Consider the following 16,072-nt stretch of genomic DNA (forward strand, 5'->3'; position numbering starts at 1 on the left):
CTTGAAAAAGGGTACCATAAATAATGAAATAGTAATGATACTAAATGCATATGCAGCAAATGGTAGAACAGGCAAATTCCTAGAGAAGATGTTAAGCCAGTTGCAGGAAGAAATAGACAGCAAAATTATTCTAGCAGAGGACCTCAACCTTCCCCTCTCAGAATCAGACAAATCTAACCACAAAATAAACAAGAAAGAAACTAGGGAGGTTAACAGAATCCTAGAAAACCTAGATATGACAGACATTTAGAGAAAGTTGAATAAGAAGACAGGAATACACATTTTTCTTGGTAATACATGGTACCTGCACAAAAACTGACCAATGTATTGAGGGCATAAAAACCTCACAATCAAGTGCAAAAAAGCAGAAAGAGTAAATGACCACAATTTTTAGACCACAATGCAATAAAAATTATATTCAATAAAGAACCAGGGAAAGACAGGCTAAAAATTAATTGGAAATTAAATAATCTAATTCTAAAAAATGAGTGGGTCAAACAACAAATCACAGAACCAATCCATAATTTTATCCAAGAAAATGACAATAATGGAACAACATACCTATGGAATGCAGCGAAAGCAGGTCTTAGGGAAAATTCAATATCTCTAAATAACTACATAAATAAAATAGAGAAAAAGGAGATCAATGAATTAGGAATGCAACTAAAAAAATTAGAAAAAGAATAAATTAAAAATCCCAATTAAATGCCAAATTCAACATGTTTAAACTCAAAGGAGAGATTAATAAAATAGAAACTCAGGAAACTATTGAATTAATAAACAAAACTGAATTGGTTTTATGAAAAAAAATAACAAAATATATAAACTTTTGGTTAATTTTATCAGAAAAAGGAAAGAAAAAAAAAGCATCAAAAATAAAAAGGGTAAACACCACCAATGAAAAAGAAATTAAAGCAATAATTAGGAGCTATTTTGCCCTGTTCTATGGCAACAAGTCTAACAATCTAACTGAAATACATGGATATTTACAAAAATGTAAATTGCTCAGGTTAATAGAAGAGAAATAAAGCATTTAAAAGTCCCATTTTAGAAAAAAAATTGAACAAGTGATTAATGAACTTTCTAAGAAAAAAAATCTCCAGAACCAGATGGATTCACAAGTGAATTTTACCAAACATTTAAAAAACAATTAATTCCAATACTATGTAAACTATTTGGAATAAAGAAGGTAAAGAAGGAGCACTGCCAAATTCCTTCTATGACACAAATATGGCACTGATACCTCAACCAGGAAAGGTCAAAACAGAGAAAGAAAATTACAGACCAATCTCCCTAATGAATATTCATGCAAAATTTTTAAATAAGATATTTGCAAAGAGGTTACAGCAATTTATCAGCAGGATAATTTATGCCAGGAGTGCAGGGGTGATTCAATATCAGAAAAAAAACTATTATCATAACCATATCAATAACAAAACCAATAGAAATCACATAATAATCTCAATAAATTCAAAAAAAGCTTTTGACAAAATACAGCACTTATTCCTATTAAAAACATTAGAGAGCACAGGGATATAGGGAGCTTTCCTTAAAATAATAAGCAGTACCTATCTACTTCTATCTAAAACTTACAGCAAACGTTATTTATAATGAAGAGAACCTGGATACATTCCCAATAAGATCAGGGGTGAAACAAGGATGTCCTTTATCACCATTATTATTCTACTGCACCAGTAATGTTGGCTTTAAAAATAAGACAAGAAAAAGAAATTAAAGGAATTAGAATAGGCAATGAAGAATTAAAACTATTACTTTGCAGATGACATGATGATATATTTAGATAAAATTATCTATGTATATGTTTTGAAAATAAAAAGCTTTAATAAAAATAAATCCTACCTTCTCACTCCTTTGTATTGTTAATAAACCTCCTTTTGTATCATGATCCTCTTGGAAGTCTAGTAAACCCTATGGACCCCTTCTCAAAATAATGTTTTTAGATTTATAAAATAAAATGCATTGTAGTAAAATGGAAACTCATCATATTGAAATGAAATTTATGAAAATATTATTTTAAAAACTAGTTCATTATTAGGAAAATTTTCCTAGAGAAAGGAATTTTTGCATTTTTCAAAGAAAGTTGAAAGTTTTCATTCTAATCTTCTCATCTTTCTGTCCCAAATGGAGGAGAAAAGAGTTGTGAAGCAAGAATGGGGGGTTATAAATAAAGAGAGCACAGTTATGATGGGGGCAGCGAGGTGATACAATGGATCAAGTACCAGGACTGGAATCAGGAAGATCTGAATTCAAATCTGGCCTCAGACATTAATGTCTAATCCTAGGCAAGTCACTTAACCCTGTTTGTCTCTGTTTCCTTATCTATAAAGTGAGCTGAAAAAAGAAAATGACAAACTACTTTAGTATCTTTGTCAAGGAAACTCCAAATAGGGTCCCAAAGAGTCAGACATGACTCAGAACAACAACATAGTAAGGATGAAATTAAGAAGGAGAAAGATCTTTTTTCAGAATGTTTAGCATTGAGACAGTTTTTTATTGTAAAATTTTAATTATAAATCAGGTTTGGTGCCTGGCACATAATAAGCATTATATGGCTATCATTTATTATTAATATTATTAGAATATTTATTTATATATTGCTTTGTGATTTCATCCTTATAAGGAACTTCTGGCAAAAAAAAATTCCCTTTGCCTGTGGAAATTAACAAGTTTTCTACAACTTCTAATAGTAGAGAGTTGTCAGAAATTCCAAAAGATTAAGGGACTAGCGTCACACACTCTGATGTGTCTAAGATGGATTTGCTGTCTGTCTTTCTTCCTATTGGTTTAAAGTTCACAAAACTTCACATCTATTTAAATCACATAATAATCCATTAAGTATCATAGCATAAGTATCATCTTCCTGATCTTACAGATTAAAAAAAAACCTGAAGGTCAGAGACATTAAGGGAGTTGTCCATGGTCATATGTTGCCAGGCCAACCAAATTATGTTTTTTGCAATGGAGTTGGAAGGCTTGGCAACTTAGTTTGGGAAAGGACCTCAGTGTCCTGCCAAATCCTCATCCTGCCAAATCATCTTCAGAATCTTCCTAAGACAATCCAATGGAAGTGACTCAATTTCTGGTATGGTGCAAGTATACTGAATAGGTTTCATAGGCATACAATGAGATCAACGGCTCTGTACATTTTCAGTTTGGTAGCCAGTTATAATATATTTTCTCTCTCATACTTTTCCTTCATAGCCTCCCAAAAACTGAGCTAGCTCTGGCAATGTGTGTGTCAAACTCATTATCAATGTGTACATCCCTGGAAAGTATACTGCCAAGGAATGCCAAATGTACACTTGCCAAATGCTATTTTATGGAGAATTCACACAGGGCAAGCACTTTGAAGGGGGTCAGTAAAAATGATCGAGGACACTTTCAAGGTATTCTTTAAGATCTTTAGAATCAATTGTTTTACAAGGGAGACACTGGCATAGGCCTGGTGTGTTCTCATCAGAGAAGATGCTGTGCTCTGTGAGCAAAGCAGAATTGACTTAGCTCAGAAGAAACATGAGATATACAAAGTTAGACAGTCCATACCAAATGTTCATATCTGTGTCTGATCTGTGGCAGAGCATTCCAAGCTGATCAGCCCCAGTTGAAGATAATAACTTTACCCTAATATGGTGATGTCATTTTAGTCCTCTTTGAAAACAAAGGACCACAACAATTATGGTCATATAATTAGATAATATGATAGGTGTTAGGGGTGGGATACCAATTCATGTCTTCCTGACCTTAATCTGGTATCAGAATCTGTTATACCAATTAAGATGCCTCCTGCTCCTTAATAGAAAAGAATTCTCTCTTCTTCCTTCTCATATTTCTTATAGCACTTTGCAGTTCTTACATTAGGCCTTGCATGATCTTTATTTATGTATACCTCAATCTCTTTTGCCTTTCAAATAGCTAATTTGTGGGCTGGATTATATTTTATCTTTGTATCCCCAGAGAAAACTATATCCCTAGTGCTTTCCTTAGAATGAGCACTTGTTACTGAAATGTTCAAGGAGAGGAGACTTGCAGTCCTGACACTGAAGAGAAGGAGGAATACCTTCTTCATTGGCCCAGAACCATTTAATGATTTTAGTTATTTTACAGCAGGAGGGAAAGCTTGATACACACTTGCTTGTGAACAGATGACTACTATTCCCAGAAGTCCTTTGGGGTTGTTTCAATATTGCTCCTGACAAGACAGATTTCATTTTATCAACCTGAGCAACATAATGCTCACGCCAATCCTGTTCTCTTCCTAGGGCTGTCTAACCTCTTCTCATTGCTTCCATTCTTTCTATTAATATTTCATCTTTGAACAAATCAGTAGAGTGGGATAACACCTTACAGGTCAATTCCCTCATTCTATATATGGAAAACTGAGGCTTTAGGTTTCAACTTTTCAATAGTGATCTTAATAAAGTTTAAACACATATGTGACACTATGGAATAAACAAGAGTCACTACATTAGGAAAGAATAAGGATAATTCTGGTCTATACTGTCCAGTCTTTATATATGAAATGTGGCCATTTCAGAACCTGCAGTTAGTCCATAGAGAACTTTTCAAGAGAAACACAAAGAGTATTATCATATTGTAAAGGAAGATACAGCAAAAGTTTAAAGGCTATAGGATTGTTCAGCCTATAACAAGAAAAAATTAGTGGTAATTTAATAATATGGATAATGCATTAGAGTAGGACTCAGGAAGAGCTAGGTTCAAATTCTGCATCACATATATACTAGTCTTGTGGCAAGTCAATTTACCTTCCCAATACTTTTATTTCCACTTTTGTAAATAGAAATTACAATACCACTTGCCCTGTAAGTTAATTAGGAGGATCAAATTAAATAAAGTATTTTGCACACTATCAAGTTTTATTTAAATATTATGTTTCAAGAATTTGAAAAGAAAAATAATGTATAACAATCAGCTTTTCTCAGTCTCCATTCTTCTTTCTCTTGTCATGCAATAAGGAATGAAGATTTGATTCTCAGAGACCCCTGAGATGTGGGAGGCCATGTGAATTCTGGATGAGAGAAGGCATTTGATACCTTTGGAAATCTGTTGGGAAGCTAAAGGGATGATGAGAGAATTAGATTAAGATGTTGCACCACATAGAAATTTCCATTAAACTATAAGCTTCTTGAGGATTGAGTCTATTTTCTGCCTCTTTTTGTAACCCTAGAACTTGACATAGTGCCTGGCATACAATAAGCACTTAATAAAGGTTGATTGATTGATTAGTTGATGGTTTGTAAGTAGAGAACTTTGGTAGAATCCTAGTTCTACTATTTACTACCTATATAACATTATGAACGTCCCATCCCTTCTTCCTCTCTATTAGTCTCAGATTCCCATGTATGTTATATGAGGGAGAAGGGAAAAGAGATTATTTTTTAATTTAATTTAATTTTTTATTTTATTATTATAACTTTTTTTGACAGTACATATGCATGGGTAATTTTTTACAACATTATCCCTTGCACTCACTTCTGTTCTGATTTTTCCCTTCCTTCCCTCCACCCCTTCCCCTAGATGGCAGGCAGTCTTATACATGTTAAATATGTTATAGTGTATCCTAGATATAATATATGTGTACAGAACTGAATTTCTTGTTGCACAGGAAGAATTGGATTCAGAAGGTAAAAATAACCTGGGAAGAAAAACAAAAATGCAAACAATTTACATTCATTTCCCAGTGTTCCTTCTCTGGGTGCAGCTGATTCTGTCCATCATTGATCAATTAGAACTGAATTAGAATTTCTCTTTGTCGAAGATATCTTCTTCCATCAGAATACATCCTCATACAGTATCGTTGTTGAAGTGTATAATGATCTCCTGGTTATGCTCATTTCACTCAGCATGAAAGGCTACCAGCAGAAGGCTGAAAATTTAGGGGTCATCTAGCATGATCCCTTCACTATATAGAAAAGAACATTGCAGTGCTAGGAAGGTTTAGTGATTTAAGGAGAGGACTTAAGACATAAAAGAGGCAAATTTTGATCTCCAACTTTTGGACTCCCAACCCAGTACTTTTTCCCACTATACCAGTACTATCTAATAAGAAAGCTCTTTATAATCAAAATTAAAACATTTTATTATATACATATATATCTTTTCATTAGAATTAATATTCCTTTATGTCAGGAATTATTGATTCCTAGAGTGCCTAATTCTTAAAAATATGTTTGTTGAGACCTTTCCAGTTTTCTTACAATTTATTTCCTGATTCTTAGATCCAGTGGCACAGGCCTGCTGGCTATTCCATGAACAAGGCACTCCACATCTTAATGTCAGGTATTTTCTTTGAAATGTTCTTTCACTTCTGTTCCAACTACTGAGCTCCCTGGTTTCCTTTAAGTCTCAACTTAAAATCCACTTTCTACAAAAAAACCTTCCCCAACTCTTTTTTAATTCTAGTGCCTTCTCTCTGATAATTATTTTATATTTATCTTGTATACATTTTGCTTTGTATATATCTGCTTGCATGTTGGTCTCCTAAATTAGATTGTAAACTCCTTGATTATAGGATCTGTATTTTGCCTCTTTTTGTATCTCTCTTGCTCATCACTGTGCTTGGCACATAGTAAGTACTTAATAAATATTTATTGATTGACAGAGGAATTAAGATCTTTAGAATCAATTGTTTTACAAGGGAGGCACTGGCATAGGCCTGGTGTGCTCTCATCAGAGAAGATGCTGTGCTCTGTGAGCAAAGCAGAATTGACTTAGCTCAGAAGAAACATGAGATATACAAAGTTAGACAGTCCATCCCAAATGTTCCTTGATGATAGGGTCTGTATTTTGCCTCTTTTTGTATCTCTCTTGCTCAGCACTGTGCCTGGCACATAGTAAGTACTTAATAAATATTTATTGATTGACAGAGGAATTGAAATCTTAGAAGAGAAGAAATAAAATAAAGTAATAGTAAAAAAAAAAAAAAAAGAACCAAGATATAGAATAGAAATGGAAGACATGGTGAGATGGTACTTGCACAATTGGGTCTTGATTTACTTCTTTCAGTCTCACTTAGCATTACTCCCCACTTTATCCTGCCATCCAATCATGTTAGCCTTCTGTGCTTCTTACACAGAATAATCCATTTTTTGGCACTGACCTTGTGGAATGACTACTTCATAGAATTCCCTCTCTTCCTATTAAGAAGCAAATTTCAGGGGCAGTTATGTGGTACAATTGATATAGCACCAGCCAGAAGTCAGGAGGACCTGTATTCAAATACAACCTCAAACACTTACTGGCTATGTGACCCTGAGCAAGTTACCTCACCCATATTACCTAAAAGAAAAAATACACCTCTGGCATGAAGCCTTTCCTGATTTTCCTCTTTCTTTCCCTCCCACCTGCCAACTATTAACACCCTATCTCACTAATTCCTTTGTATTTTACTATTTTGTATATATGTGCATTTTTTTCTAGTTATACTGTATAAATTTATATATGTACTTGCCCCTCCCATTAGAAAATAAGTTTGTTCCAAGTAGGGATTGTTTAATTTTTTTACTTTGTATCCACAGCACCAATCATAAGTTCCTGGAATATAGAGATTCCTTAAGAAATAATAATCAAATGATTGATTGAGATATGGATTATCATGATAATACTGAAGTACATAAGAAGAGTTAGAAAAAAGACATTTTATCTATATACTAAATATATGTCAAAATAGAATAAATTTTTATCTTACAGACCAAAAAATAGCAAATTATGGAAAAAGAGTTTTCATCAAGAATCATTCCATATAAGAAACTACTGCTGAGGTAATCCCATCTATTCTATACAAATTTCATTTACCCAGTTATCATCAAACTCACAAATAAAATCTAAGCTCATTTTTTACCATCCCTTACTTCAGTCTCTAGTAAACACCTTCCTTCTTTCTTTCCCTTCATAATAAAAACTCCAAAAATATACTCCCCCATTATTATTTTTCCATCTGTACTTAAATCTTTCCTAGCCTCCTAAAAATGGATGTTATATGTCAAGGCACTAAAATTTAATGGTGATGACATCTTGAACCCTTAAAGCATATAAAAAAATGAGCCAGAAAAATTTATTCCAGAGTCCCTCTAGAATATTGTTCTCAGTATTTTTAGCATCATGTTATAGGTAAAAACACCTTAAGTCAATTTCATTCTAGAGAGGTGAATATAGCATATTGTCCTAGGCATAATTAATTTCTTTGTCTCTCTGCTGAGAGTAGATGCTCAGAACCTTTCAAGTCCCCAGAGTCTCTTCTAAATTTAATTCTCATTTCCCTAAAAGGAATAAGCAAGGGAAGTTGTAGACTTCCTCTCAGCAGAGGTCTTTTAAAATAGGAGAGATTTAGTTAGATGTAAAATCATGCTAGCAATCATGATTAAGAAAAGACAAATGGATGAATCTGCTAATGTGTGAATGAAATAGGTATGAGTGTCTGAATCATTTCAGTATGTAATATATGTATACTACAAAATGAAATGGAGAGAATGGTTATTTTCAGAGCATATCCTAAACCTAGCAAGAAATGGATGTGGTATAGGAATCAGAGGGAGAATGTAACATGTTATCTGTCCCATTAGAAATTTAAGCTTCAGAGTAATTTCAAAAAAGCCTGGAAAGACTTAACTGAAATGATGCTAAATGAAGTGAGCAGAACCTAGAGAACATTATTACTGTGTATAAATGATCAACTGTGACGAACTTGTCTCTTTTCAACAATGAGAAAAATCAGGGCAATTTCAAACTACTTGTGATGGAAAGTTCCATTTACATCCAGACAGAAAATTATGGAGATAGAATGTGGATTAAAGCTCAGTGTTTTCACCTTTGTTGTTGTTGCTGGTTTGTCTGTTTGTTATTTCTTGGTTTTTTTTCCTTTTGATCTGATTTTTCTTGAGCGGCATGATGAATATGAAAATGTGTTTTAAAAAATTATACTTGATTAAACTATATCAGGTTGCTTACTGTCTTGGGGAGTGCATGGGGAGAGAGAGAGAAAAATTTGGAACACGAGGTTTTGCAAAATGAATGTTGAAAACTATTTTTGGATATTTGTAAAAATAAAATACAAATTTTTAATAAAAAAAGAAATGTAAACTCCCTGAAGTCAGGAACTGTTTTTTTCTTTCTTTTCCATTTCTTTGCATCCCTCATAGCATAGAAGGCATGCTAAATAAATTATTGCTGAATAACAGACAACCATTATCATGTGGAAAAACACAGAGAAGATCTCATGTTTAATTTGATACACTTATACCTTGTTTAAATCTGTGAGGCTAATAAAGAAAGCGGACATACAAGCATTTTTTTCATCTCTCTACCTCTGTTTTTTTAAACCATCCTACAATTTTATGACCCTTTTTCCCTTTGATTAATATCAGAGCAGTGCTACATCTAAGAAGATTCAATTTTAACTAAAGAAATTCATTCAAATACATTAACAAAACTAAAAAAATTTTTCTATATTCTTTTATATTTTTAAGATTCAGCCCTTTTTCTAGTAAGTCTGGGTTCTCTGGGTCTACATTGACTAATAAAGATGAAACTCTTTTTTTTCTCTTACCTTAGCATCTAGAAAGCACAGGAGGACCTAAATTCAGATTTGGCTTCAGACAGTTTAGCTCCTCCTTACATCAAACACAGATGGTATGGATAAGCAAAGAAATTAATAGAACTGTTTTCTTTAGAGGTCCATAGCACCATCTAGATCTTTGTGAAAAAAACCATTATCAATACAATTCAGCATTTTAAGTACTATAAAAATGAGAAGGAGATGGATATGATTATGTATTTAGTTCTACTAAGTGCAAAGCATTGTGGTAAATGATTCACAATACTATACTATTTTACTATACCCTTTGATCTTCACAACAATCTTGGGAAGTGAGTATTATTATTGTCTCCATTTTACAGTTGAGTAAACTGAAACAGAAGTTAAGTGACTTGTCCAGGGTCACATAAATATCTGAAAAGCACTACAGGTGACTTGTTGAATATGAATGTTTGGGTCATTATTAATTATATAACTCAATAAATTAAATTAAGCTCAATAAACAATTCAATAATTATTTTTTAAACACCTACCATGTTAAGTAGTGAGAATATAAAAAGGGGTGACCGTCTCTGCCTTCAAGGAGCTTACAATCTAATTGGGAAAACAAAATGCAAACAAATATATATATAAAGTAATTTATGTACAGGATAAATAGGAAATGATGAAAAGAGGAAACTCACTAGAAGGAATTAAGGAAGGCTTCCAGTAAAAGGTTGGATTTTTGTTAGGATATAAAGAAAATGGGGAGTGAAGTAATAGAGGAGGGAAAGTAATTATTAGGGACATCCAGAGAAAATGCCTGCATAACTGGATCAAAGAGTATGTGTAAAAAGACTAAAGATGAGAGGGAACTAATTGATGGAATGCTCTGAATTACAAACTGCATCTTGTTTACTCCTAGAGGTAATAGAACAGTCATTTGACTTTGTCAGAGTGGAGAAGGAGTTTGTGGGGATTCAGGTTAACTCTACTTTTTTTGTTGTTGATGGCCTTACACATATGGATATAATCTCATGGAGAAAGAACAATAATTTTGCACTATTTTACCACCGATTATTGAAACAGTCTCTGGGCCTCTCTTTCCACTTTAATAGCATTTTAAAGCTCTCTGTTCCCAACATGAGAAAGGATGAGATGTTGACAAAAGGCTTTTTTTGTATAAGCGACAACCTAAAAGTCTGTGTATAGATAGCATGAAATTAGACTAGTTTCTAGAGAGAGACTTATTTTTAAACTGCTTAATTTATTTTTGCATAAGGGGAAAAGTTCCAGAACAACATTCTGAAGTACAATTGTGCCTTATATTGAGTCAGGTTTTTTTTAATAAATACAATTTCTCAGAGATTTTAATATTGCCTTTGCAAAAATTGTCTAAACTGGAAAAATAAGAGATATTTCTTTCTAACAATGGCATAACAATAAAACTAATCTATTTTTCAATTAAGGTATAAAAGATTACAATTCTGTCCTAGAATTCTAAAGAAGCAGATATTTGAGAATAATACCAGTCAGGATATGTTTAAAGTGTATTAACAGCAACCAGTTACTCTTCATTTGCAACATATAACCAGTCCACCTTCTTTTCTAGCCCTATGTCTCTAATATTACATCCTTTGCATCATTTATTTTTTGCACAGTTCTCAGTGGCAGCTTATTTATGTCTATCATTTGCCTCTCCCTTGATCTTTGGTTGACCCTCAACTTTCATTCTTCGGTGACTATATATTTTATGACTTGAAGGCATAAACATTATTTGAAGCAAACTGTTGAGCTAGGGTTAACTAATGAGGAATCCATATAATATACTCAGTGTGCCAAGAAATAAAGAGAAAAGATCTAATCACACTGGGTGGATCCCTGGCAGAGATAATCCAAGAGAACATGGACAAGGGTTTCAAAGGAGGAAAGGAATTGGTTGGAGTTCAATTCGTATCACAAATCTATCAAAATGTTAAGGTATTAAAAGAAATTATCCAGGACTAAAGATGGACTACAAGTCAATTGTCCATCGGCCAACCTAATTAAGTTATCTTTAAGGTTTGGAGTGCTTGCCTCCTCATTTTCAATTCTCCAAGTCCCTCTAAGACTCAATTTAAAAATTATGTACTATATCAGGACCTTTCTAAACCATCTAGTTAATAGTACTTCCCATCTCAAATCACTTATTTATGTTGTATATATTTTATATTATCTTGTTTTATGTACACTGTTCCTTTTTCCCTTCCTAAGTAGAACACAAGCTCCTTGAGAAAAAAGACTATTTCATTGCTTTCTTTTTTATCTCCAGGATCTAGTATAGTACCTGGCACAGAGAAGACACTTAATAAATGTTATTGAATTGAGCGGTTCATAATAAAATTGGTTACAGAGTGATTTTCTGGACACTGAAAATCTCAAAGACCATCTTTAAGGTTTTAGAGAGATGACATATATATACATATATAAAATCATATCAATACAAGAAGACTGAAGTTATCAAAATCTCACATCCCTGCTATTTCATAGTTAGATTCAATAACACATAAGATTTTATGGGAAACTGTATTTTCTTCTGTGTTCTTTTCTTGTCTGTCATTTTCCTTATGAAACTATAATATGTGTATGGTTATCATGCTATTTTAAAACCATAATCTTTTATAAATAATGACTCACAGCCTTGATGTGTGCATCACTGGATAAATGCTGTTGCAAATAAAACAAAACATCAAAACAACAACAAAATTGCTTCAGAAAGAAATTTAGGATCATTAAAGGCTCTGCCCAATTTCTCTGTGACAATCTAGCCCCAAATCCTCCTCTTCTTCAATTCTGGGCCCAGATCAGTTATGGAATATCACATTTCTGAAGAACTAAAGTTGAATGGGGAAGCATACAATAGGTGCAATTATATGGGAACACACTGATTCAAATGACATATCATCAGAGAGGAATATAAGTTTTAAAAAATGATCATGCAACAAGATCAAGTTGTGACCAGTTCATGTGCTTACTAGTACCATTGAATGTTAAGTTATATGGCATACTGAACAAAATCTTTGCAGAGAATTTACAAGAAGTCATAATCAAGAGTTATAAAACATACATGGCTTGCAGAATAACTTCAGAGAAACCTAGAAAGATATCCATGAACTAATGCAAAGTGAAGTGAGCAGGATCAGGAGAATGCTATACACAATATCAGCAATGTTATATGTTGAAGAACTGTGAATGACAAGGACTTAAGGTAGGTAGATCTTTTGAACTCAGGAGTTTTGAGTTGTGATAGGTTTAATGCTAATTAATAACAAATAAAGCACCAAAATGATAAGCCTCTGAGAGCAGAATACTCATTAGGTTGCCTAGGGAGGAACAAACCAATTCAATGTTAAAAAAAAAAAAAAAACAGCAAGTTAAAGTTTTCATGCTTATCAGTATTGGAACTGGCTTGAATCACCTCACTGTTGAAAAGAGCCACATCCATCTGAATTGACCATCATATAATCTTGTTGCTGCTGTGTACAATGATCTCCTGGTTCTGCTCACTTTACTCAGCATCAGTTCATGTAAGTCTCTCCAAGCCTTTCTGTATTCATCCTGCTGATCGTTTCTTATAGAACAATAATGTTCCATGACTTATTCAGCCATTCTCCAACTGATAGGCATCCATTCAGTTTCCAGTTCCTTGCCACTACAAAAAGAGCTACTACAAACATTTTTGCACATTGAGTCTTTTCCCCTTTATTATTACCTCTTTGGAATACAAGCCCAGTAGAGACATTGTTGGATCAAAAGGTATGCACAGTTTGATAACCCTTTGGACATAGTTCCATATTGTTTTCCAGAATGGTTGAATCAGTCCACAACTCCAGTAATAATGTTTTAGTGTCTCAGTTTTACCACATCCCCACCAACATTCATCATTACCTTTTCCTGTCATCTTAGGCAAGCTGAGAGGTATATAGGAACAAAAGGTTTTGTGAAGATGAATGGTGAAAACAATAAAATACCATTAAAATTTTATTGTTTAAGACTATTTTAGAATTTGCAAAAAAAAAGTAGAGATTGCTATATTAAAAAATATTTCTAGATTCTATTCTCTTCTTCTCCAAACTTATTTCGCTTAAATTCCTTATATTTCTACAAATTTATCAAATTAATTTAATCTGTCATTTTCAATAAAAATATATATAGCCACTGGGACAAGACTAGCTGATTGATGAATCCCTGTTGTTTTTAGTCACATTTGTATTCATAGAAAATTACTGTGCCAGCAGAGCACTCTTAAAACACCAAGAACAGCATATTTTATTTCATATATGTGTGTGTAAATATATATATATATGTATGTATATGTACATACATACATGTATATATATATATATATATATACATATATATATATACCTACAAAAAGAATTTTTAATATATTTTGGGATCCACTAATAACATTGTCATAGATCAAACCACAGCTCCCCTCACTGCTACGTGCAAACTAATGTAGCAAGATTTCTCAAGATCTTCCCATTCAAACATATATATTATATAAGCATGCCCAAGGCTGAGTAAGTATTGGAGTATAAATGGGTACATATGCACATCCAGCCCAAGGTTTACCAAAATAAGCCATAGCCAAGTTTATTAGTGCCTAAATAATTTGGTAGATTAAAGAACCACAAAATTTTAGAACAGTCATCTAACTCTACCAATTTCTTCCATAACACACACATATCAATTAAATAATAAGAAAGCTCCTTCCTAAGCTTCCCCATGCCTCATTAAGATAGCTATAACTTTTAGGAAGATTTTCCTAATATCAAACCTGCTTTTTTTTCTTTTTATAAATCCTACCCATTGCTCTAATTCTTTCTTTGTGGCAGAACAGACAAGTTTTAAGAGTCCTCCACCACAGGAAGACATTTATAGTTTTTGAAGACAGCTTTCATTTGTCACCCCCACCCCTACCCTCATTCCCCAAGGCTTGTCTTCTCTAACCTAAGCATCCTTACTTCCTTTAACTACCTACCATAAGGAATGATCTTGAAGACCTTAAGCATTCTAGTTGTCATCTTTTGGATGGCCTCAATCTTCTCTATGTCATTTCTAACACATGATGCCCAGCACTGAACAACATTTCAGAACTGGGCTGACCAGAGCTAAAATATAAAAGTGGCACTTTTACTGTATTACTCCAAAATTAAACTACAATTTAAATTAATAATTATTATCATTCTCCTTTAACAGAGAAGGAAGCTGAGGCTGAAAGAGATTAAGGACTAATAAGTGACTGAGATCATATTAAAACTCAGGTCTTCTTGAATCTACATCTAATACTCTGTCCCTTGTACTACCTAACAATCTAAAAAATACAAAGAAACAAACTGGTTTCCTAAACAATTCCCTAAGAAGAAAGTATATGATAGGGCATGAGAGTGTAGGGTGATTCTTATAAATATAATATACTGTATTCTGGTATTAATTATTATTATTAATATACTATATATTCTTGATGCCTCAGCAAACACTGCAGTTTGTGTTCTGTAATTTGTAGCAACATCCCTTAGTCATATTCTGCTGACAGGCAAATACATGGAGACCCTATTAAATTCTACAATGTTCAACTAAAGAACACACCCAACCAACAGAGAATGGAATCTGGTGTCATATATCTGTAACCCTCTGTCTTATGTGCAAATTTAATTGCCCTATTATGGTAAAATGTTTATTGATTTCAATCTGCATGTTCCCATGCCTCCCACAGAGAATGAACTAGGCAATATGCCCACAAATAACTAAGGAACCTAAATCATTGTCCACAGCTGAGAAGCCCTTGAGCATATTGTGAGAATAGAGTGGACAATGGGAAAGTTCAAAGGGTAAGCTGTATTTTCCATTTACCTTCAGTACTGTAATGTTCCATGCAAAACTCTCAATTGCCTTATTGAGTTTTCTTCCTTTCAAGCCTTCTTTTGCCCCAAGATTATGAAGTTCCTCATGGAATTCCATCCCTTTGAAAGTAAAAAATAACAGACTTTAGAAAATATGGTTCTCCATAATAAGAAATAATATATGAATTGTGAAAAAAATCCTATTTTTTCCTTACCTCTAAAAAATCCCTTCCATTTATTTTGTTCATCCCTGCCAAAAGTTTCTTGTTCAGAGTACACATATTGGGCAAAATTATAAGAGTGATAATATATAAATAATGATACTCAATGAGCTATAATTATTCAATCCTTGCCTAGGGAATAAAACCAATGATTGTCAGCCAGAAGCATTCAGCTTCCTGCTTTTCTTATGATGTCATTCATACTTCAGTGACTCTACTATTTCATCAATGTTAGTATTCTCAACATTGCCTATTATAATGCCTTTTTTTCCCTAGGTGAGCCTCGGGCAAATAACTGACTTGAAAATAGAGTCCCTCAGGCCCATATAGTGCCAAATGGTCCCTAACTATGATTGATGTGAATAAATCCAAGAAAAATGCCACTTCAAGGGTCAGCTAAAGGAATTTGTGGA

At 33.3% G+C, this 16,072-nt stretch overlaps 1 protein-coding gene across 2 annotated transcripts in view; it reads right to left on the bottom strand.

Moving 5' to 3' along the window:
* PLCL1 (phospholipase C like 1 (inactive)) overlaps positions 1-16,072 on the bottom strand; it is a 413,553-nt gene that overhangs the window by 45,686 nt on the left and 351,795 nt on the right. The window contains exons 5-6 of one of the 2 annotated variants that reach the window (XM_074302774.1): positions 15,449-15,558; positions 562-614 (exon numbers count right to left, since the gene is read on the bottom strand). In XM_074302774.1, the coding sequence (XP_074158875.1) occupies positions 562-614; positions 15,449-15,558 (163 nt within the window). The remainder of the gene's footprint in view (positions 1-561; positions 615-15,448; positions 15,559-16,072) is intronic. The other variant, XM_074302773.1, reaches the window with a different exon arrangement.

This window comes from Sminthopsis crassicaudata, chromosome 3 (genome assembly GCF_048593235.1).
Source record: "Sminthopsis crassicaudata isolate SCR6 chromosome 3, ASM4859323v1, whole genome shotgun sequence".
NCBI classification, from domain to species: Eukaryota; Metazoa; Chordata; class Mammalia; order Dasyuromorphia; family Dasyuridae; genus Sminthopsis; species Sminthopsis crassicaudata.